This window comes from Acanthochromis polyacanthus, chromosome 9, assembly GCF_021347895.1.
Source record: "Acanthochromis polyacanthus isolate Apoly-LR-REF ecotype Palm Island chromosome 9, KAUST_Apoly_ChrSc, whole genome shotgun sequence".
NCBI classification, from domain to species: Eukaryota; Metazoa; Chordata; class Actinopteri; family Pomacentridae; genus Acanthochromis; species Acanthochromis polyacanthus.
The window spans coordinates 16,995,631-17,020,864 of record NC_067121.1 but is presented as its reverse complement, the minus strand read 5'-3'; the positions used below and the strand labels follow the sequence as shown (position 1 = coordinate 17,020,864).

General features: G+C 39.6%; 1 protein-coding gene across 1 annotated transcript in view; it reads right to left on the bottom strand.

Moving 5' to 3' along the window:
* Positions 1-25,234, bottom strand: part of LOC110964492 (collagen alpha-1(XI) chain-like) — a 96,979-nt gene that overhangs the window by 44,194 nt on the left and 27,551 nt on the right. The window contains 27 exon segments of the mRNA XM_051953671.1: positions 1,650-1,703; positions 2,862-2,969; positions 3,069-3,122; positions 4,043-4,087; positions 4,182-4,235; positions 5,030-5,074; positions 5,176-5,229; positions 5,679-5,723; positions 6,704-6,757; positions 7,810-7,854; positions 7,948-8,001; positions 8,777-8,821; positions 8,924-8,977; positions 10,316-10,369; positions 10,505-10,558; positions 10,932-10,985; positions 11,100-11,153; positions 12,412-12,468; positions 13,816-13,899; positions 14,191-14,223; positions 14,225-14,266; positions 17,844-17,906; positions 18,304-18,348; positions 19,302-19,367; positions 20,855-20,986; positions 20,988-21,161; positions 23,492-23,590. Coding sequence (XP_051809631.1) covers positions 1,650-1,703; positions 2,862-2,969; positions 3,069-3,122; positions 4,043-4,087; positions 4,182-4,235; positions 5,030-5,074; positions 5,176-5,229; positions 5,679-5,723; positions 6,704-6,757; positions 7,810-7,854; positions 7,948-8,001; positions 8,777-8,821; positions 8,924-8,977; positions 10,316-10,369; positions 10,505-10,558; positions 10,932-10,985; positions 11,100-11,153; positions 12,412-12,468; positions 13,816-13,899; positions 14,191-14,223; positions 14,225-14,266; positions 17,844-17,906; positions 18,304-18,348; positions 19,302-19,367; positions 20,855-20,986; positions 20,988-21,161; positions 23,492-23,590 — 1,722 coding nt within the window.

Sequence of the window (25,234 nt, the reverse complement as noted above, 5' to 3'; positions counted from 1 at the left end):
TCCAAGTTACCATTGCTTTAAGTTAGAGTGGGTGTAACAAGTTTTGAATTGTGGATATCTCTTTCCTTTTTCTTTAGAAGGAAACTCTTCAAATGCACACTAAAGCAAGGGGCACAGTTTATGCCATGTCAAAGTCAGGATGCCTTTATTGTCTCTCCAAATAGAGTTTTTTGAAGCACATAGTGTCTAAAAAGAGGATCCTATACTCTATTGGGAACCTTTGGAGGCAGCCTTTGCTTATAATTATTTATGGACTCAAACAAACCAGTGTCCTTTGTGTTTTTGCTATGATTGCTATTACTCATCAAATTGATTCTAATGTTAAAAAGACTCTATTCAAAAGTAATAAATTATTGGAATGGATGGAATTTCACATTGACCCCAATTCTTATTGTATTTCTTTTGTATCTCCTCCACTCTGTCTATTTGTCACAGTCTCTAATTAGCTTTGGGGCCATGCTTAGCTCAGATTTTGCTGTCATTTGCAGTCAGAGCAGGAGATTTGCCTTTCTGGATGTTGTGAGAGTAGGTGTTTCTGACCCATCATATCAGTGCCCAGGTGTCAGTGCTGACAACCACAGAGAGAAACCAGCTACTGCAGCACATCTTGATAGTGGTCAGTGCCACGGTGCAAGGGATGCCAGAATGTTAGACAACAGTTATAGCTTAAAGAGAGAGGACAGCTGATGACTACAGCAGGTGACCATGCCAGTTACGAGTTGTGGATGATGTACAGCTGGAGTCTGCTAGACTTTGTGTTTGTGTAATGGTTAGTCAGCAGACCAGCATATTTTAAAAGGCATGTGGCTTCATATTGGTGGATGTAGACTAGCCAGACCTAGATGAAGGGTTAGAGAGTTACTGAGGAAATCAACACAGATAAAGATATATTTTCACATAGACTACCAGTCAAAAGTTTGGACACACTGTTTCATTCAAATGAAAAAGAACTTTTGTCTGGTAGGGTATGTAAACACAGGCAACACATATGTAGATTCTGTATGAAGACAGACAGAAGAACATGCAGATACATCCATCCATCCATCTATTATCTATACACTGCTTAATCCTTCTTATGGTTGTGGGTGGGCTGAAGCTTATCCCAGCTGACTTACAGTGAAGGCAGGGGGCACGCTGGACAGCTTACTAGTCTATCACAGGGCTACACATAGATACAACAAGCACACTCACTTTCACACCTACGGACAATTCAGAATCACCAATTAACCTCAGCATGTTTTTGGACTGTGGGAGGAAGCCGGAGTACTCAGAGAAAACCCACGCATTCACAGGAAGAACATGCAAACTCCACACGGAAAGATCCCAGGCCCTGGACTGGATGCAAACTGAGGATCTTCTAGCTACAAGGTGAGAGTGCTAACCACTACTCCACTGTGCAGCCCCAGATGCAGACACAGAATAGAAATATAACAGTTTGACACTGAAAAAGAGTGGAGTGAGTAAACAGTTCGAAATTCCTTCAACAAGCCACATTACTGCATTGTCAACAGTCTCCAGTCAGAAAACTGACCCTGACCAAGACATTCAACATGGCCCAAATCATTACCCTCCCACTGGAGTAGGGGCTTGTATAATAGAAATTTCACTGGATTGATCAAGATATTATGTTATTTACTCTCATCACCCACCTTGGGGCCTTGTCTTCCAGGATACCCAGGGAAACCAGGGACTCCAAGTTTTCCCTAAAATATAGTAAAAAAAAAAAAAAAACTGTTAAATTTTCGTTGTGCCACCAGACGCTGTTAGAAACTGCAGTAAAATTCACAGAAGCATTGCAAAAAGCAATAAACTTATAATCATCAAGTTTTTCCTCTGGTGTGGGGAAATTTTAATACCATGTTTATGAATATGACATCATCTGTACATTGACTTTTCTCCTTTTCACCTACATGTGAGTTTCCTATGGTTCATTTTTTCAGATGGTGTAAGGTCAGCAGGAATTACATATGATCTGATGTAACTCTTCCCGGTGCTTTTCCAGTTAAGTCAAGTCATATATTTTTATGTACTGATTTGCGTAAGAAGCCAACACTGACATTTGGTGCTAACAATATGAATGTTTACTGTGCTGGTAAAGAAATTCTGAGCAGTCAGATTGAAAATGTCACCAAAATGTGAAATGTGTTGTCAATATGCAGTAGCATACTGCAAAGAGGAATCAGTTTAGTCTGTTTCAGCATGATTTAACAGTAGCCCATCTGCATACCTAGTGAAACTTTTAGTAAAATGGAGGAAGTTACTTGTATCTGAATTTCTCTTGCCCATGATTATTACTTTGCTTTCAATGGTGTCACTTAGCTGCAAAATAGGTTGCACAGGGCCTTCAGCTGTGGGAAAGCGATACATCACCCAAAACTATCATTTATCTTCGAAGACATCACTTATATTTATTCTTGATAAAGTATTGTGAAAAAGACCATTTAAAACCAGTTTATTAGAGGATGAATACTGCAGCACTATGAAGTAAGTTAAAACCTCCACGAATAAAGTTAGCAACACAGGCCACTTAAACTGGAAATAGTCTGCTGTAGAGTTAAGGGGAGGTGGCAAAAATCTAATCTTCAAGAGGATCGGGACAGCTGCAGAAGTATAAACTTCTGTAGTCTTTTCAGTTCATTAGAAACTGTTCTTAGAACAATGCTACTTTCAAAAAAACAAATCATATACAGTAATTACATACATATGTGTTAACCTTGAACTGCTCTGCAAAACATTTTAATTGCATTCATATAAAATTATCGCATGCAATTAATTATTCAAATTTTAGCCTAAATAAAGGCCTTTCTTATCATAAAAATCCAATGCTTTACATTTCAGGCCTTGCAGAAATGATAATTTACCTTCTCTCCAGCTGATCCCATGGGACCAGCTTCTCCGTTGGGTCCTGACTTGCCTTTGGGACCTTCAGGGCCATCTTCCCCTCTGGCTCCTTGTAAACCGCCCTCACCCTGAATATAGAGAGAACAAATGTAGTGAATGTTTGTAAACCTACCTATCACTCTCTGCAACTGTAAGCATTCATTCTCGCTTTATAGATGATGATTTACCTTGTCACCCTTGAGGCCCATGTCACCTTTAAAGCCAGGAAATCCATCTTCTCCCTGGAGATTTAAGACAAAAATGTTCGTTTATAGTTGAGAGTATGAATGAGACACGATGGATCAACTCTAGTAAAAATATTCCACATCTTAATTGTCTAAATATCAAAACAGAGCACTTGAGTGATTATAAAAGTGCAAAACCCTGGTGATGGTTTACCATGGCAGTCTGGGAGTACTACTAAAAGATTAGGCCTTCTTCAGCCCTAATAGTCCTAAAGAATAATACTGACATCTAGTGGCTATTCTAATGAAGCATTCACTTAAGGGTTGAAATGTTGCTTCCCTGTCTCTTTGTCTTTTTTCCTTGTGTTATTCTGCTGACACCTAGTGGTACAAGCCAAGAATGCATTTTTTCCAGTCACTGTTTCATGAAAGCTGCGTTCTCTACATATTGTGAAATGATGCAATTTTTTTTTGACATATTGTGAGGCATAAAACCTCTAATCTAGATAATAAATAACATAAGCTTATGCATTTTTTGTGTAACTTTGAAATGGTAAAATACCTGTTTAACTGCATTATACATAAGATAGACGTATCAATTGAAAGAGGTCTTTAACAAAATACTCACTTGTGAAAAGATTCAATTTCCTAATAATGGAGTTGGAAAATCTATACAAAGCTAGCAACAGGCTAAGTTCAACCAATACAATCCAAGAAAACAATGGTAACAGATTAATCTTCAGAGAAACTGCCTAACAAAACAGGCTCATTCTAGCTTAATGTTCCACAGTCCATTACAGCTCAGTGGCATGAGGACTTAACTGCCAGCCTGATGGGACTTTAAGAGTTTTTCCACTAGCTGGGTTAAAAGGAAGCCTCATTTGAGAGGGAAATTACAACTCTGATGGGTCCATTTTTAGAGGAGTGACATCTGTCAACCATGTTGCAGAAAAAGCAGAGGCTTGAGAAGTGTTTACCTTTTCTCCTTTGCCACCTTTAAGGCCTCTAATTCCTTCAGCGCCCTGATAAGAGTGGAAAATATAGTCAGAGCGAAATTCAGGGAAAGCAGAAATTTATTGTGTCAGATTTGCACTGTATGACTGAAACAGCACTTACTTTTACACCACGAGGCCCAGGGTAACCAATGGATCCCATAGGACCAGGATGACCCTAAAAAAGAAGAAAAAAAAGAAGAAGAAAAAGGGCATATCAAGTGTTATATTGGTGGAGTCATTGACAAATACATTAAAAAAAAATCTAAGTCAATGAGAAATGCCTTCTATAATAAGTAGGTAGGATCAAAAACTGGACAAATGTGATACAGTAAAGAGCTAGTATTTGACTGTGTCATCTTGTAGCATCTTTTACTTTCATTACTGTAACAGGCCATATCCTGAGCTGAGACAAAGCAAACAAACAAACAAAAAACACATGGACTTGGAAACTAGAAGTCAGTCTTTTACAAATACATAGCCCAGTCATGCTGTCTCTGACAACCTAAACCGCGAAGTAGTAACTGTTGAGTTCAATAATTATACTCATGTAGTGCATCTACTATTGAAAAAGAGTATTCGTTGTGCCTAATTGCATGGGGCAATAATTAAAAATGTCTTTACTAAATCCATAAAAGCTCTATAAATACATGATATAATTTGCATTAGTACCAGACCTTTGTATTTTACCATATAAGACAAAAGACTAGTCACAAGTCAAGATGTGTATGTCAGCGTTGTGCATTTACATTCTGATACTATTTATCTGATTGCATCCTAATTGTGCAGCTACATTAAAGCTCACCCTTCTGGCACATTATGTTGGCTAAATGAAAACTAAACTGAATAATCTGTCAAAACTGCCAGACCCACTGTGTTTCCTGGGTGGTAACACTTTTGATGAAGCTTTGAGAGCAACTGTGATTAGATTCTTCACTGTAGAATCCAAATTACCAACAAAATGATACTTACAGCTGCTCCTTTCTCGCCTGCAGGACCCTCTTTGCCTGGGTGACCCTATAAAAGCAGTTATAGAGATTTAACAGTTGATCACATTGTCAGTCGGGGTTTTGTCTACAAGACAGAAAAATGAAAAAGACATCAGATGTGTTACTCACCGGAGGGCCGTCAGCACCAGCGAGGCCGGCCAAGCCTTGTTTCCCTTGAGGTCCCTGCAAAGAGAAAGCAATAAATAAATACAGGAGACAGACAGACAGACAGACAGACAGACAGACAGACAGACAGACAGACAGATAGATAGATAGATAGATAGATAGATAGATAGATAGATAGATAGATAGATAGATAGATAGATAGATAGATAGATAGATAGATAGATAGATAGATAGATAGATAGATAGATAGATAGATAGATAGATAGATAGATAGATAGATAGAACCACTAGCAACATGTTTTAAGTCAAAGTAAGGGCTTGAGCTTATAAAGTGTGTGTGAGTCTGTGTGTCCATCTTTATGTATGCTTCTGTCTTTAGCAAAGTCTATAGCTCAGCAGCAAATCTGCAGAATCACTTATGAGTTCTTGACTGAAACAGTCACTTATTGAAGCAGCAGAGCAGTGGTGGAGAACTGAAGGGGTGATCGCATTCCCTCTGTACTTACTTTTTCACCAGGAGGCCCAATCGGACCTTGAGGACCAATAAGACCCTGAAAGACAATGGAAACAGATCTATAATTAGAACAGTCAGCCATATACAAGTAGACCTGCATGGTATTAAAAATGATGTGGTAAATTTTGGGTAAAAGAACACCTCTTGTGTCAATTTGAGGGTGCCTGCATCTATTTTTGTGAATTTTTGTGCTGTGCATTACTTTCTACAGTTATTTTAAATCTTGAAGATTTCTTGATGATTCAATAGATAAATTAAAAAAAAAAAAAAAAAAAAGAATAACAGCTAAAATAAACAAGCTGTTATTTTCCAGTGGGCCAGTGCTTTGACTGGAAGGCATCAACCTGCCTCTGGCCAGGTGTGGCTGTAATGAACAAGTAATAATGCAGCCTGTATACCATCAGCATAGGTTCCTGCTAATACTTTCCACAGGAATGACGGCATCCTGTTCAGGCTGTGAGCATCAGCACAACTGAAATTCTTACCTGGCAATGGTCATTTTGTCCCTGGCTAAAATATTGAAGGTACTGTTTTCTATTAAAGATCACTCCAAAATGGAGTATTTGTCACTGTGCCACTAAATGGATCATGGAATTAGGCTAAATGCGATCAAATTAGCACAATATGTCAAATCTCAGTAGGAGAAAGGACGCATTTCTTCTTTGTAGAGATATAATGGAAATTAAATCTTGTCAAGTGTTTCCTCGTCTTGAAGAGTTTTGTTATAAAACTGCAGCACCAAAGAAATGAAGGCTACACAAGGTGGATAGAGCAAAAGAAAAATCTTGACTTTTGATTAAGAAAACAGGAGAACAGATGATCATTTGAGGTTACAGTGCTCCGTGTTGCACAGTGTATGAGGCAAAGAGGATGGAGCAGGAGAAGAACAGATAGGCAGGGAGCAAAAAGAGGAAGGGGGAGATCAAGAAAGTGAGCAAGAAAGGAAACAGCGAGCGAGACAGTGATCAGAAACAGTTTGAATAAAGAGATAGATACAGAGGAAATAAAAAGACTTACATGTGGACCAGGCAGACCCTGTTGCCCAGGAGGCCCTGGCTCTCCTTGTGGACCCTGCGCATAAAGAAAAACGAGGTCATCAATATTTCCAGTCGCTGATGCTGATTTCATTGTATGTTTTCTATTGGGTGCTTTAATATGCTTCACCAACTAGTGAAAAAAATGGTACAGGATAATTCAGACAATTTAGATTTAGATAATTCAGACAATCAATTCTTCCTATAATTTATATAAGGGCACCAAGGAGCAAATCCTCTGAAGTTGCAAGGCAAATAACGAACTCAATAGTTACTTGTTTGGCATCCCTGCTGAGATTGAGTGCTCCACAAACCAAACACATACAAACAACAGATGTGACCCTTGCAGAGAAGTCTTCTCCAGCTGTTACAACAAACACTAGATAAATGACCCATTCAGAGAATTTTAAACCACCTGACAGCAGATCCAAATGGAGTTAGTTCACATGTTCTTATCAGGTAAAAGATGCCTTAAAAACACCCACATGTTAGACTGTGTACATAACATACAGCTTTATAAACCCTCTAGGAAGCTCTACTATAATGGATATTTTCAAGTTTCTTCAGATTTTTCGGGAATCTGAGATCATTACCAACTTTCAAGGTATTAATGAGAAACACACTATATTTCTATTGTTATGTGCTTCTTTTCTTTCTTTGGCTCAGAGCCTCAGTGAGCACAGACAACATGTGGGCTTGTCTAACTGTCTTGACCGATAACCTGTTAACCTCATTTAGCCACCCCACTAAGAACTTCCAGGAAGATAAATGCATGGGGTCATTGACACATAGGCTTTTTCGGTTTCACCATTTACACAAGCTCAAGACCACTCAGTCAGCAGTATTTGTGATCCATGGTAGAACATTTGAGAGGTAATGTTTAGATAGTCCCTGCTATCATCTGCAATCTTTAACCAACAAATGAGCTAGGACTGTCATTCTTGTCATGCTACAGAGGCTAAAGGTCACTGACCCATAGTAAGGCAAACACAATGACAAAGTGGCTGCTTAGGTGGTCCTGACAAATGTGTCCTCACAGTCTGATTTTCTGTTTTGCTTTTCAAAGATCAAAGCACAAATATTTCTCACCATGTTTCCTTTGGGACCAGCTTGCCCATCAAGTCCAGGAAGACCCTAAAAAGTTCATGATTTGACAATGAAAGTCAGTGTTGAGCAAGAACTACCTGATGAGCAGTATGAGGCTTAAGTAACAGAAGCCATACTTACACGCTGCCCTGCAGGACCTGGAGACCCTCTAGGTCCTAGCAAACCTCTAGGGCCCTATATATCACAAATTAAAGTTAGCTCTGTAAAATAATACTTAAACACAGATTCATGACAATTTTGTGTAAAACTGTGTATTATGCAAATAAAACATGATATTAGTAAACCGTAAATTAGTTGCAGTGTAAGTTCTGTGCAGTGAATTCTCAATAACTGCTCTTAATAAGGGGGGGGGGGGGGACTGACCTCATGTGGTCACATATAGAAACTGCAGATGCAGAGTCCACAAAAGTTTTCTTTTCTTAAAATCTTAATTTTAACTCCTAAAATCAGTGCACATACTTTGCTCCTTCATCTTCTTCACAGTGTGTGATGAAATACCATGAAAGCATTTTGTTAAAATGATGGTGCCATATGGAGAATGACAGGGAGCAAAGCACTTCTCATGAAACTGTGTGGTTCATTTGAACAGCACAAAGCAGACTATGGCAGTTTCTCATGGGTAGTGACAGAACAACTCCTTTCTTAGGTCTGCTTTCTGATCTGTTATGCAAAGCCATTCTGTCATGGCAAGGTCAATATTACAAAGCCTTTGCAGACAGGAGTGTCGCTACAATTGCAGAAAAAGAGAGGATGGCAAGGTCATGTGTTTTAATAGTTTATAAAATTCCTTTTGAGGAATGCATGGGGTATAAGGCTTATTGTAGCACGTAAAACAAGTGACATATTTTTCTCATATTCAAGTCTTTGCCGGGATATTTTTAGGCTTCAGTTTAACAACCTTGTCTCACTGTAATGACTGACTGTTATCAGATGAAAAAAATGTACTTACACTCTCTCCAGCCACACCTCTTTGTCCAACCTGGCCGTCTTCACCCTTTAGTTAGAAACAAAACTAGTTGGTCATTAAGGAATACAGAGTAATCCTGAAGACAGCTGTAAACAGGGTAGGACACTTGGTGACTGAAGTGTTACTTACTCTTGGACCATCCTCTCCTGGAGGTCCTGGAGGACCTGACGAGCCTTGTTCTCCCTGGAGACAAAATATCAGAAAAGAAGAATATCAGCAAAGACTGGGAGTGGTAGGGTCACAACAGAGTTCACGAGCCTGATGTCTGCAGCTAAGAAAAAAAAGAATCCTAATTTTCCATTTTTGAAAAAATATAGAAAATTCAGAAAGCACACACACAACACGCTTTAAAGTGAGCAACAAAAATGGGCAACAAACTGCCTTTAATCTACCATAAGCATAGTCACCACAACTGGCATGGACCTATATGGTTTCCACAATTTATAGTGCTCAATAGGGATTGGCCTACCTCTGTTGGCCCTGTAATTACTTAGTATAGGATAAGGCATGAAAGCCTGGCTAGAAATACTCCTCTGTGATCTCTGTCCTCTCTTTTTCTGGCTCTCTGTCCAAATTTCACAAACACTAAACCCAGCACTCCTCATTTGCCTCTGGGCCTGGTTAAAGGCAGCTCAAGTGAGTTGGCCACACCTCTCTTAACTGGGTCAAATGCCCTAAAGAATTCTGCTGGTTCAGAACTCATGTCTGTCAGCACCAGGGAATAATTAAGATGTGTGGAAGGTGGCCTCTGAACATCAGCATCTATTGTGGGCAGCTGTGGTTGAGGTGGTGCAGTGGGTTCACTATTAATTGCAAGGTTGCTGCATGCCAAAGTGCTCTTGGCAAGATGCTCCAAGTCACCCTCAATGGCAGGGAAGCACCTTGCAAGAAAGCTGTATCATTGTTGTGTGAATGATAAACATTATTAAGCACTCTGAGTACCACTAAGGTAGAAAAGCACTGTATACATTACTGTTCAAAAGTTCGAGGTCACTTAGAAATTTCCTTTTCTTTGAAAGAAAGGCAGTTTTTTTCAATGAAGATAACATTACATTAATCAGAAATACAGTCTGGACACTGCGAATGTGGTAAATGGCTATTCTAGCTGGAAATGACTGATCTTTAATGAAATATCAACATAGGGGTACAGAGGCACATTTCCAGCAACAATCAATCCTGTGTTCTAATGCTACATCATGTTAGCTAGTGGTGTTGAAAGGCTAATTCATGATTACAAAACGCTTACGCAATTATGATAGCACATGAATAACTGTGTGAGTTTTCATGAAAAACATTAAATTGCCTGGGTGACCCCAAACTTTTGAACGGTAGTGTAAATGCAGACTATTTACCATGGATGCTGCTGCAAGGACAGAGTAGAGAGCAGCAGTGACTGTGATCAATGAGTATTCAGAAATAGATCTAGAAATAACAGACTGTAGAGTCCTATTTTTGGAGACGGATAGAAGTCTTTAGTGATGTTTGTTGCATGACTCAGTGAACTCTTTGCTTCATACTTACTCTATGTCCCTTCTCTCCAGGAAGACCAGGGAGGCCATCAAAACCTCGGTCACCCTGAAAAAGCATGGCATCAAACATTCAGCTTTATCCATCACAATGGTCGGTGTCACTTTTTCAAACAACAATCACTGCCAGGAAATGTATCAAAAGCAGGCATTTTTTTTCTGGAAAACTCAGTCTATACTTTACCTTAGCCCCTGCCTCTCCTGGCATTCCTCGTGCACCATCAGCTCCATTACGACCCTGGAGAACATGCAGATATCATGTCAAGTTACATAGAAATCCCATGAGAAAATAATCAATCACTTTGAATGCTTGTGGAGAAAAAACACAGGAAATATGCTAGAATTATTCTAAGCAGTTTATGGATAAGTAAACTTTTTATTATTATTTAAACAACACACAGAGACAATTATTTGGTGCTGCTGGCTTATTTGAAACACTGCCATGCTAGAAAACCACACAGAATCTTCTGTTGGGGTACTGGAGCGTGAAATATTAGAAATCATCCAATTTAAACATGTTCTTCTGCTGCTTTAGAGAAGATTAATCAATAAAAATATTTTAGAAAAATAGGAAAAGTGTAATAGTTGAGCTTGGTAGAAAGTACTGTTACCCTTTTTCCTGCTTTCCCTGGTGGACCAGTTGCACCCTGAAGACCTCTAGGTCCCTATGGAGAGGATATATAAATGCTTCAGTATAAAGAGACATCTTATTTTACTAGTTGCTTATGTTGCGATGTACAGAAATTAAAAAAAAATCTTATTGCACTTATTCTTCTCACCTGTGGGCCAGATTCGCCGCTGTCACCTTTCAGTCCAGGAGCACCGGGACCTCCCTATTAAAAAATACACACACACACACACACACATATAGTGAAAGATGAGTTCTTCAATGAAGACCAATATTTTGTCATCTCAGCAGGTGGAAATGAGTATAATCTAGGTTGGACAAAACCCTAATGCAAATCTAAACACACAAAATATAACATTTGAAACTTGGATTGTGCATTTACAACAGAAAGACATCCACAAACATATTCCCATGTGCAACCAATCTTTATGGTGTCCAGCAATTACAGGATTGGTGTACCACTGGTTTGTTGTTTAAGAAAGACATGGGCTTTCATGTGGAAGACTCACCCGACACAAAACGAAACCATCTGCTTGTATCAGTTCATGAGAAAAAGTAGTAATATGTAAAAAAAAAAAAAAGTTTTGTGTATTTATTTATTAAGCGTTCAAAATATGTTATCGGTTGATGGAATAAAATCACACTTGCTGAGTGATGGTTCTGTAAGTCAGCACCAAGTGTGTGCGAAGAAATTATAAATGCTTTGAAGTGAATGCCTCACAACAACAAGTTTAATCATCTAAAAAAAAAATGTTTTAAATTGTGCAAAGAAATGTGTAAGATGATGATTGATGTCCATCCATCCATTATCTATATGCCGCTTAATCATCTGTAATGCTGTGGGGGACTGGAGTCTATCCCAGCTGACTTAAGGTGAATGCTGAGACACCCAGTCTATCACAGGGCTATGCCTAGTTACTTACCATTCATAACTCCACCCGTACTCTTCGTTCTAACAGTTTCATTAACCTCAACATTCCCAAAGTCTTGTACCACTCTTGGTCGATAGTCATTCCAGTTTTCTGCTGCTAATGACTGGAATTCTCTGCAATAATCCCTACAACTCCCCTCATACGTATTGCTCTCGTCATTTAAAAAGTCAGTTAGAGTAACACTTCAGGACCACATCATCTGTTTTTAGCTTTTCTATTTTACAAGTGATAGCACTTTTTGTTTTGCAATACTGTGTGAACTGCTGTAAATGTAATCAGTTTTGTTGTTGGCCAGGTCGTTACTGAAAATGAGAATTAGTTCTGAACTAACTTACCTACTAACACCTACGGGCAATTGAGAGTCACCAATTAACCTAAGCATATTTTTTGAACTGTTGGAGGAAACGGGAGCTCCCGGAAAAACCCACAAAGACACAGGGAGAACATGCAAATTCGACTACTAAGATCCCAGCAAGCCTGACCAATGGTGTATTGGTGTTAATGTGTAAATGGGTTTAAACAGCTACTTACAACAGGACCAGATCTTCCTGTCAAGCCCGCTGGCCCTGGAGGACCTCTCATTGCCAGCTGTGGATCAGACAAAAAAAAAACATAAACAACAACTCACTAACTGCAGAGTCACTCTTGCATACTGCATATCTGCATCAGTTAGACATGCACTCAACAGAAAATATGTTTTCTTCTAAGACAAGATGCTAGGATATTGTAAGCTTTGCATTAGAAATGCAGCCATGTCTACAAATTAAAAGGCCCTCTGCAATCAGTCTTTCAACATCCAGTGATATGATCCTAAGGTCATCTCTTTTAGATCTGATGAGGCTACCTTTTATTAATTCATATACATAGGTTGGCTTCATTTCAATGTCTTTTTATATAGATTATCTCAGGATGAAAACTAGCCGTTGAAATGCATTGCTAGTAATACTAATATTACAAAATGACTGCGGCATGCATGTTGAAATGCTTCATGTAGTTCCTGCAATAAAGCAGGAATTTGTGGTATTGAATTGGACACCACATTGTTCAACTAATTGCTTGAGATGTGCAATTAATCATGAAAACATCAATAAAAAGTTTCCCGTTTAGTCTCTGTAAAACATGGAACCTTACAGTGGGCAAACTATACTCTGTTCTTGTTCACAGTTTACATTCTCGCATTTGCTCCAGCTCATGGTTGACCACAGCGTGCCTCTGCCAAAACAGTTGTGTGGAACTTATTTGAAGGGTGATTACTGAATGACAAAACTTGCTAATTCAAAGTGATCCAGTTCAGAGCCTACCGAACGCAACACAAAACTGCCTCACAATGTTGCGCACCTACAATTCCCTTTCAGTATATTTTGTTCATTCCTTTCCTTGGGCTAAACCTTTGGCAACAAACATACATAGAAAAGTGACAAGTGCTTTCTAGACATAACTAAACACCAGTTTTGGCAACCCTCCAGCTCCACAGAGTGTTGTGAAAGTGTGAATTTTCGGTGTTTGTACAGCACTTAATGACCTCCATGTGTCTGACTATAGATCACACCTTGCTGAAAGCCTCAAAATCCAACCTGTTTTTCAGCAGTGCTATGGTTGTCAGGACCCCTGAGTGGGTGTGAACATCTGTTGCGGCTTTATATACTGCCCAACTCGAAACAGGTCCATATCTTTAGGAAATTAGACAATTTATAGGATGAGTGGGACTTGTGAATGGTGATTTCTCCTTTCATTACTTAGAACAATTTCTAGGTCAACTAAAGTGACTTTGGTCACACAGAATATATAAACTAAAATTTTCAACTTTGCAATCAAGTTGCATTCAATTTCAGGTAAACCGCAGGATTGGACTGTGCATGAGACTCAGAAATCATGATAAAGTGTTCTCTACACTTAAGCTGGTGCACTGAGGATATATTTACCACTGATACTTACTCTAGCCTGAGATAGGATGGCCTGAGCCTGAGCTTCCTGGGCTGTAACCACAGGTCCCTTGTGTGCCTCACCACCTGCACGGAACTGTCAGAAACACATCACAAAAGAAACACAATAAAAATTAAATTCACTTATGTTATTTTTACAGAGTGACACTTTGAATCCAACACCCCGCCACCCCCACCCCCAAACTGGGTGTGAGTTCAAATCTTTATGGTATTCTGATAAGCCTTTAAACCTTTAGCCTACTGGTGATGAGGTAAATTTACTAAATGAGGTGAGTTCATGAGCTAGAGCCTTAGATGAAGGATGCACAGTATTTGAGAGAAATATGACAGACAGTCCAATAGGCATGTGGAAAGCAGAAGGACTTACTGGAAGCATCAGAATGGTACCTGGAGGCCCAGGGGACACCATCGGAACCAGGAAGACCAGCGCGGCCTGGAGGACCCTGGAGATTCATAGGAAGGACAGAGTTTTATACAAAGACATCACATCTCAGTGTGCCGAAATAATACAACTTCATCTCATGTCAGCAACCAAACCAAATGAAATAAAATCGTCATTAACTACAACAATGCTATTCAAAACAACTTACAGTGATACAGAATTATTGTTAGCAAAGACATCTTTGATGTAATGAACTCGAATCATTAGCTATTGTTTTTTTAACTCGTATACCAGTGCATTAGCCTAGCCGCGCTAGAGCCAGGTCTGAAGACGTAAGGGTCTAGGAACTCTCGACAGGGAGGGAGGCGGGCTAAAGGTTGTCTTTCAAATCACTCTGCAGCAATTGGGTAGGTGTACAACCAATCAGCGCAATGAATAGGCTGACGTAGTTCCTAGAGCGCTGGAAATCAGAGGATGCAGGAGTTCGGTGAAGCCTTATTTATACAGTCAATGGGTGAAGGTCAAGTATATTACAGATATGTTAACAGAAAGATTATTCAGAGTCGGTGCTAATGGACCCTGGCAGAGAATTAAATTCGTTGCCGTGGGTTGTCTAGCGTGGCTAGGCTAGTTGTTTCCGGTTGTTTCTGTCAGAATCGTCGCGCCTCTGTCGTCACTTAGTTACGCCTGCCTTCTGACTCTACACGTCATGGTGATTTGTCGGCCAGTTTTAGGAGCATCCAACCTCGAGGCTTACCGAGGGTAACTAGACCGACCCTGGCAGAGAATTACATTCATTGCCATGGGTTGTCTAGCACGGCTAGGCTACCAGTGCATAGCATTGCTTGAAACAATTAATTCGATGTGGTTAATAAGTTAGTCAAATATTTTCCATCAGAAAACAATGCAGGACCTGAACAACTAATCTGTTCACAGCAAACCCTTGTTTATCTATGACAAGAATTTCAAAGGGAACATACTTTTGTGACAGTCTGCATTGCTGTTGTTTATTCTACAATTCTACAATTACTATTCAGACAATCGTATTAAAAAGAATAAGAAAGGGACTTCAGTCACAAGCAAGCATGTATTTTCATTTAGCTAACCTAAGGGTATTGCCTGGAGAAGAAATTGACTTTATTACAAGACTAAAATCTACAGCCATGGCCCTATGAGGCTATAATGTTCATTTAATTCAACAAAACTAAACTGTTCACTGAATGAAAAATGAGGGCTTTTGCTATTCTTAAATTCTCACCATAAGTGAGGTTGGAAATGGTAGCCTAATAGTGCCAGCAGAGGAGCAAGTCACTGTCTTACATAATTAGAAATGAGAAATTATGTTTATGAGGACAATTTGAGAAAATCTCAGACACAGCTTGGCGGCTTTTCATCAATTTGGGCTGTATTTATATTTATAACTATTATAAACTACTATAACTGTAATTTGCCCCGTCTACCGTTGTATCTCTCATCCTCATTGCACTCTGTCTGCCTCCGGCTGAGGCTCAGGTGTGCTTGGCTTAATCCTATCATTAGCATAACCAACACAAAAAGGCAAGCATTGCTTTTTACATGCCTACTGCAGCATGTTGACCTGCTAGCAACTTTATGCAATAGTCTTACTCTTATAATAAACCCTAAACCCTAAAGTATTTAGTAATGGTTATTACTCTGCCAAGAATGCGGCGGAGTTATGTAACGATCGGCGATGCACGTCGTCTGTCTGTTCATTTGTTTGTCTGTCTGTTAGCAAACATTACTCAAGAAATGGACTAAAAAGATTTTGATCAAATTTTTCAGGGAAAGTCAGAAATGATACCAAGGACCAAGTGATAGATGGGCAATGATGGGACTTATGGATCCATGGATTTTAAGATTCTATCACTGCGAGATAGCTAGAACGACATCACTGTAACTATGACTGCAAGTGAACACTACTGCAGGCTGCGATGCTGATGGATGATCAATATGATGAGATCCTACTACAATCCACTGCTCCGGACTATCTGGGCTTATCTGTCGGAAATTATACAAGAAACAATTGATTTAAATTGTGGGGTGTTTCTGAGTCCTATCAATTCCCGCCGCCAGCTACATATTTAGGTCACGTGATTCAGTATCTGAACATAATGTACACATGCATAAGAATCGATATTAAATCTCCACATTCTATGTTGCCGTAATTTCTGATCGATCAATATCTAATAAACAAATGGCTGCATTTTTAAAAAATGCTGCATTTCTGACAATGCCATATGGGGGAATGAACAGCCTTGGCAGAGTACTTGCACTCTCTGAGTGCTTTTCTAGTTAGTATTATCTTAATGTGTTCAACAACTTTGAGCCTTTGGAGGTAAAGAAGCTGGAGGAGTTCATCAAATGCATACGATTCAATCTTTGAAAGACTATTAATTTCTGTACCCAAATTTGATAGCAAGGTTGGTGAGATATTTCAGACAGACAAAAAGCAAAATTCAAAGTTTCTGAAATACTCAATAACGAACAGTTACGTTATATTGTAGCTTAGTTTTGATTTTGAGAGAAAAACATCAAGCCTAAGTAGTACCTACTGCATCCAAGGAACGGGATCTACTTAACAGTCTTGTCATGGCCAGCAATCTCAGACTGGTTCAAATTGATGCCATGTGTTCCATTCTGCCTTTTCTAGTGGCGGAGATATTCCCCTCATTGCTGAATCATTAGCACAGTGGCATCTAATGTTAATGATGCTCCTACATGGTGGGAAAGTGGTGTTTGGGTGGAAAGAGGGAGAGGGTGATAATGAGAGAATGTGCAGACCAAATGCTGAGTGCAGGCAGATACTGCACAACGGAAAACCACAAGCATTTTTTACCCTCTGTCAGTCCTCAGCAAGACTGTCTCTCATAGGAGGAAAGGAAGGAATGGGAGAGATTTTTGGACCAACAAAATATTTTTGATCACTTTGACCCTGTGGAACAACAAGCTTTTGTACTGGTGGGGCTGTTGGTTATACTGGAGAAGCGTGTTGGGGTATTTTTTTTGTTGGCAATTAAATGATTAACTTCTGAGACAGATGAGATGTGCCTAAAAGGACGATGATAGAGGTGCGAGGGAATACAACATTTCATTAAAACAAGCTGAGATCGCGTCTCTGGAGGGGTCAGGCACCTACTCTGTGTCAACCAGTCAATCAAGAATAGATTATTTAACTAGTTTAGGCTATAGCATCATTTACAGCAAACTCCTTGCACTTCTCAGCAGTCCCAGAGCATACCAACACAGCTGTTCCTCAGAACTTCTTCTAGTTACTATACTGACAGTTTATGGGCATGTCCTTTTCCCGTGCTACTCCGCATTAATCCTTCCTACTGCCACAGTAGCAAGCTGCATCCAATTGTAATATTCATTCCATGGCAATGAAACGGTACTTCACAGTTTTCCAGTAAAGAAGACAGTAGGAAAATAAATGCAGGGGAATTTAGGGTTGAAGTTAGCATTTCAGTGTGTTTTATCATTTCCGGTATGAAAAAGTGCTTTGGTTGGCAAGTAGGTTGATAATTAACATTCACAATTAATAAATGGGTGAAAATGGGTGACAGAGCTCCTCAAACAAATCTGTAGTTGACTGTGAAATGAGGCCAGACTTCACTCACCCTTTCACCAGGATCTCCTGGGGGACCTGGGGGACCCTGCAATCCTGGGGTACCAGGAACACCCTGAAACCAGACACAGACACACACACACACACTTAGCCTATAGTCACAAAGCTGCTGCTAACCAGCATTCCACCACAGTCAATCTATCCAAAACTTCACATGCATAGTCCAACAAATACAGAAGCAAAGACATGGGTTTAAAAAAAATAAGCCCCAAAATAAAATACCTCAAACGACCCCCCACCCCTTCTTAACACACACACATTTCTGTCAAGGACTCACACACATGGAGACACAGACATACACAGATTCATGCACAAATACACATTTTGACTGTCTCTCAAAACTCAAGCTTCACTGGCGATCAGGGCTGACGCTCTTTCCATAAAGACATTTTTTCCCTCTTTAGCTGTTCTCCATCTGTGAAGGCAGACAGGAGTGTGGGAGAATGTGATACTCACTGCTTGGCCGGGGCTCCTTGGGGTCCTTCTATAAGCATCCCCTGAAAAAGGAAAAAAGTGGATACAGTAGCATTATAGGGTAGCCTGTAATCCACAGGCAACAGAGGATTGGGGGAAATGAGACACTGGTGCTTCGGGTTTGAGGTTAAGGGGTTTACTTTTAGCTAAATGCTCAAAGCGTTAACAATGCTGCTGCCATCTGATGTTGTATTCTATAATGTGTGTGGTCAAACATTTGGATGAAAGCCTGTGGTGGTACAGATGCTATGGGAAGGGAAATCTTAACTGCTGGTGCTATTTCAGTCAATGTTCAGCCTGCAGTGGTAAATTGTACAGGACACTCTGTACAGATTTCTGCGGCATTTTGTGTAGACAGTGGTTATTTAGTCTATGAGCCTTAGATAAAAGATGGAAATTCAATCTCACCAGAAGGAAAGACAATCTTGGCTATAAGAAAAAAAATAATGACTGTTCAGTTGCATTGCAAATTGTACTGCAATGCAAATGACTGCATATACATATCTGTACATATTTGTTCAAGAGAATGGATAAAATAAAACACATTCCTCAGAAAATATGCAGGGAACCTGATTCAGGGCTTTTATAGACTTATAAATCATTGCATTCAACTGAAGTTAATATGAAAGCTCGTCAATACTAATTTGGAAAATATGCCACTTATGCCACATGCTAGTTAAAATAACAGAAATGAAAAACACCAAATTTTTAATAGATAGCTTTTTAATACTGCCTAGCCAGACAGACATATAGACACACCATTGTGGAAACACACAACTGTATTTCTTGCATCTTACAGCACATCCATCATGTACTATATTTAAGTTTGGAAGTCTTGGAAGTATTCCTGGCTAATAACATGAATTTAGGTGGATTCATAAATGTCTATGAATAAAAATGCATCAACTTAAGTAATCAGTGAGAAATAGCTTACACTGATTCCACTTTTGGTTTATCACAGAATTAAAACACTTACTGGCTCAATGACAGCAGGTTCACCCTTCTCTCCTTTTTCTCCCAGGTAGCTGTGACCTCCACCCATCTATGGACATAAAACAGACCAGGTGAGTTCCTCTGTACAGTAATAAGCCAGATGTTTACATGTAAAGACACACTATCAGTGGTTTGAAAGCCAAAAATGCAAAATCTAAGACCAATGAGCAGCAGATGTTTTGCTTTGTGCCCCACTTGTCATCTCTTTTACCGAGGTTATTTCAAAACACAACAAAACTGCAAAGAAAAGCTCAGAAAAATACTGTCTATTGTTCTGTGGGCTTTGAGTGATTTAGGTAGTTCTCAAGATGAAAAGTAGCCTTTTCTCTTCCTGATGGAAAAATTAACCTCCTGAAGCATTTTGCAAGAGGCTATAATTTAGAATTAGGGCCGACTTCTATTTATAAGGTGTCCTTAAAGCCAGGAACTGCAAAAAAAAAAAAAAGAAAAGAAAAAAAGAAAAAGATCCAACAGAACACCAATGCTGAGGTTGTTACCTGACACTATCCATACAATGACTTCACATGAAAGGAATCAAAAACTAACTTCAACAGTGAGTTCAAACCTCACTAGACTGTACAGTTAGCATAAAGAGGAAACCGGTACTTAATGAGAAAGCCATAGAGAAGGGCTGTGATTGTAGAGTGGAGATCACTAATAGAGCTGTTGAGATTAATGCAAAGCAGACAGATCTCAAGCCAACATCCAGATAGAGACTGTCATTTCCTATGCCTGAGAATCTGGAATCCCAAGGAAAAGAAGAGGCCTGGAAACAAGCCATGACAGACACTGGCTCAGCTATTTCTGTCTGGTTTTAGATTTGGATCGAGATGGATTTGGGGGAAAAAAATTGCAAGATTTTGTCACTATGTAAACCGTTCACCCAGGGCAAATTCATGTTTTCCAGGAAAACTCACACTTTATTTCCTAATCATCAATTAGCCTTCCAACACAGTAGCTAACACAATGTACCATTAAGACACAGGAGTGATGGTTGCTGGAAATGGGCCTTTGTACCCCTATGTAGCTATTCCATTAAAAAATCAGCTGTTTCCAGCTAGAATAGTCATTTACCAAATTAACAATGTCTAGACTGTATTTCTGATTAATTTAATGTTATTTTCACAGAAAAAAAAAACTGCTTTTCTTTCAAAAACAAGAATATTTCTAAGGGACCCCAAACTTCTGAAAAGTAGTGTAATCCAAACAGATTAGTGGTGGGATAACCAGGGTGAGGCATGTCTTTGAAAACGTGCTGAGGTCATTGAGATCAGGAGGTTATAGAGGGTGTGCCTGTGCTGACAGCTGGGTCGACATCTGTTTGTCCGTGGAGGATAAGGTGTGTGTTTGTGCTGGCTTGTGCATGTGTGTTTTGTGCTTGTATGTGCAGAATTCTTCAAGCTAAACCATTAGATATAACAAACAGGCTACACACACTCCATCAACAAATGTCACCAGAATCTTTGCCATCTTTCCACATTCCCAACACCACTCTGTACTCTCCACAACCACAGTCCTAGCCACTGCACCACTTACACTGCTCTCTCTGATGTCTGTCTCCGCTGGAACGCCAGGACCAAATTCTTCTTCATATGTTTCAGGTGTAGGCTTGGCATCAGTGGGGTTGTAATCACCATAATCACCGTACTCATATGGTTTCTCTAAAAAATTCTTTGTTGTCATATTCCTTCAGGTCATATTCCTTAAACTCATACACATCAGTAGCAGGTTCCACCTTCTCCTTGGGGTCAACTGGGACAGCAGTTTCCACGGCAACAGTGGGGTCCACCCCAACCTGTTCCACACCGGTGATGTAATCATCCACTATTTCCCCCTCGTAACTCTGGGATCAATCCAGGCATCGCAAAGAGCAGGCATAGGGTTTCAGATAGGAGGGAACATTGAGATTTGATTAGTGCAATGTCACCCATGTGAACATCTTCAGTGATTCACATGATTTGTTATTTTTGTATTTTACAGTCAAAGCATTAGTATTTAGCATTGTGTTTAAGCAACATTACTGGACCCAACTAAGTAAAACTTCAATAAGTTTCAACTTAGTTGTGAACACATCCACCGTGTCTTATTTGGGACAGTATCCAAAACTCCACATATGTGAGAGTCCACATATGTTTTGTTAATATGTAGCAAACATTAACATCTATTATTGCATTTTATATAAATATTTTCATTGACACACTGATGTTTTCCTCAAAGCAAATATGTTAAGATTACAGTATAAAGGATGAGTTTCACCATAAATGCTTTCATTTCAGTCAAAAGCCAAAAGCGCATGTTTACACATACACATTTGAAGAGCTGCTAAAGATCCAACGAAGTGATAATCCTTAATGTTAAGAATGAAAAAGAAAATTCTTATTTGTGCAAAATCTGCAGCGCCAAGGAAAAAGTGACTGCACAGAAACCATTGTCCCTTGATTTCCAAGCATTGCTTGGTGGAAAACGTCAATCAGTGTCATGATAAAGTTGTGTACAATATCATCTTCCTTAATAATTTTAAGTTGAGGACACTACAACAACACAAAAAGATCAAATAAATAAGACAAAATTCACTTTGTAGGATCTTATTGTAATGGAAGGCACACTAGGAAGAATTATTAGAAGTTAGACATTCTGTGAAAGAGCTTTAATGTCCAAAACAGGAAAAACTCAGGCATAACTTCCCCATTTACCTACACAAGACTTGAATTCTCAACTATTAACTTTCTAGTGCACATCTTTTAGCCTACTGACTCAACACTTGCAAAAATCTCTAATCATACTTATTACACAGTATATAACATGGGATATCACAAATCTAACACAAATGGGCAGCAAACTATAACATACTAACTAAGTCTAGGTGGCATAATAGTCATATTGCCAAATCTGGGAGTTTAGCCAACTACTGACAACACTAAAGAACAATGCATGTTTAGCAAGAGCATCAACCAATAGTACTTTGTAAATTGTCTATGGGCTGTATCTCATTGCTTAAAATGTGGTCCAATGCATAAAAGACCTCAGGAATCAGACATATGTTCCAGCATGGGTCAGCATATGTGTAGTTTCCTTGGTTAGCCCCATCCTGTCAATTTGAAAGGATCCTGTGTCTCAAGCTAATTGAAGATGCATTATTTACCTCAGGATACATCATGATGCAATTGGCAGTCATTTGGCTGGCAGAGCACATAGTCGTATTGTTTTAGTTGAATCTCCAAATGGTCCTCATTACCTCTAGCTTTATGTGATAGTTCAGTACAAATTAGGACAGGATCTGGTAAACTGAGAGTAAGGCAAAGACACAGGACATGCGTCTGTCTACTGATTTTCCAATGATTCCATCAGTCATGGTTCGTTTATTGACAAGTTTTCCTGCTTTAGTTTTTTCCAAACTCTGTTTGATGGAGGCGGTTTCTCATGAAAATCAAGGGGTGGCGTGAGATGTTTGATGTTAGTGGGGCCTTGCTGGGTTTCAACCACCAAAAACGGTCATAAAAATATGTTTTGTTGCTGGTGATGCCATTTAATTTTAAACCATTAAACTAGTAATTTAAAAATAGAAATCGGGATGTTCATTTTTAAATGAGTTAAACGGAGAATTTTCCATGATAATAAAAAGTGTATCCACAGGGCAAAAGTAATCCACTATTTCTGTGGTCAAAACCTTTCATTTCACAACAATCTTGAACACAAAAAATGCGAAATGAAAGTACCTAATGAGGTTGTCAGGCAATTATTTGCAGCTGCAACTAGGTTTTCCTAAAAACTGGTTATAGTCCCCAGAATTTTTCAGTTACCACAATGTCTCATGATCATTCCAAAGCTTCTTAAGAAATCTGTTGAATCCTCCTTGCAATGCATACAAGGGCACAGTACAATGAACCTTTTCCAGTCCTTGTATTAAGTCTTGTGGCAGGACAATATGAATTTTCCATATGTGGCGTACGGGTAGCCAGAAACCTTTAGTGTGTATGTGCATTCACGGGCTGCTGCAGAAGTAATCAACCACAATTATACTATAAACTGCTTTGTAATTTTATGACTGTATTGCTCTAAGGACATTTTTCTGAAGCTCCGTTATCAAACACGTTGTCACTGGGTTCATATTACATCTTCCAGACAAAAACAAAAGGTGTAACTCTTGATCTTCTTAAAAATATGCCTTAGTACCTGGCCTTGTCCTGCAGTCTCAGTGGGAGTTTCAGGCTGACTTCCGTCCACTGTGGTGTAGTCATACTCACCCGTGTAGTAGTCTTCACCCGCATTTGTCTGAAATCAGAGCAAGAACAACATAAAGACAACTTGAGATTTGAGAAATTGCAGTTGTTTATTCTGGTACAGCACATCCTTCCACAGCATTGGTATAACTTGGGAGATTAGGGTAATATCATTATCCTTAATACAATCAACAAAAATATAAACACAACACTTCTGTTTTTGCTCCCATTTTTTATGAGATGAACGCAAAGATCTGAAACTTTTTCCACATACACAATATCACCATTTCTCTCAAATATTGTTCACAAATCTGTCTAAATCTGTGATAGTGAGCACTTCTCCTTTGCTGAGATAATCCATCCCACCTCTCAAGATGCTGATTAGACACCATGATTAGTGCACAGGTGTGCCTCAAACTGCCCACAATAAAACGCCACTCTGAGAGGTGCAGTTTTGTTTTATTTGGGGGGGGTCCCAAACATGCGCAATGGGTGTCATGTCCGGTGAGTATGCTGGCCATGCAAGAACTGGGACATTTTCAGCTTCCAAGAATTGTGTACAGATCCTTGAAACATGGGGCCGTGCATTATCCTGCTGCAACATGAGGTGATGTTCTTGGATGTATGACACAACCATGGGCCTCAGGATCTTGTCACGGTATCTCTGTGCATTCAAAATGCCATCAATAAAATGCACCTGTGTTCTTCGTCCATAACAGACGCCTGCCCATACTATAACCCCACCGCCACCATGGGCCACTCCATCCACAACATTGACATCAGAAAACCGCTCACCCACACGACGCCACACACGCTGTCTGCCATCTGCCCTGAACAGTGTAAACCCGGATTCATCCACGAAGAGAACACCTCTCCAACGTGTCAGACGCCATCGAATGTGAGCATTTGCCCACTCAAGTCGGTTACGACGACAAACTGGAGTCAGGTCGAGACCCCGATGAGGACGACGAGAATGCAGATGAACTTCCCTGAGACGGTTTCTGACAGTTTGTGCAGAAATTCTTTGGTTATGCAAAGCGATTGTTTCAGCAGCTGTCCGAGTGGCTGGTCTCAGATGATCTTGGAAGTGAACATGCTGGATGTGGAGGTCCTGGGCTGGTGTGGTTACACGTGGTCTGCGGTTGTGAGGCTGGTTGGATGTACTGCCAAATTCTCTGAAACGCCTTTGGAGACGGCTTATGGTAGAGAAATGAACATTCAATACACCAGCAACAGCTCTGGTTGACATTCCTGTTGTCAGCATGCCAATTGCACGCTCCCTCAAATCTTGCCACATCTGTGGCATTGTGCTGTGATAAAACTGCACATTTCAGAGTGGCCTTTTATTGTGGGCAGTCTAAGGCAGACCTGTGCACTAATCATGGTTTCTAATCAGCATCTTGATATGGAACACCTGTGAGGTGGGATGGATTATCTCAGCAAAGGAGAAGTGCTCACTATCACAGATTTAGACAGATTTGTGAACAATATGATATTGTGTATGTGGAAAAAGTTTTAGATCTTTGAGTTCATCTCATAAAAAATGGGAGCAAAAACAAAAGTGTTGCATTTATATTTTTGTTGAGTGTACATCAGGGGAGACTTACTGTTTTAGAAGAAGATATATTTAGGAAATCAAACACAAGAGAAAAAGTAAAGTAAACAGAAATGTCTGTAAAACAATATGCCATGTAGT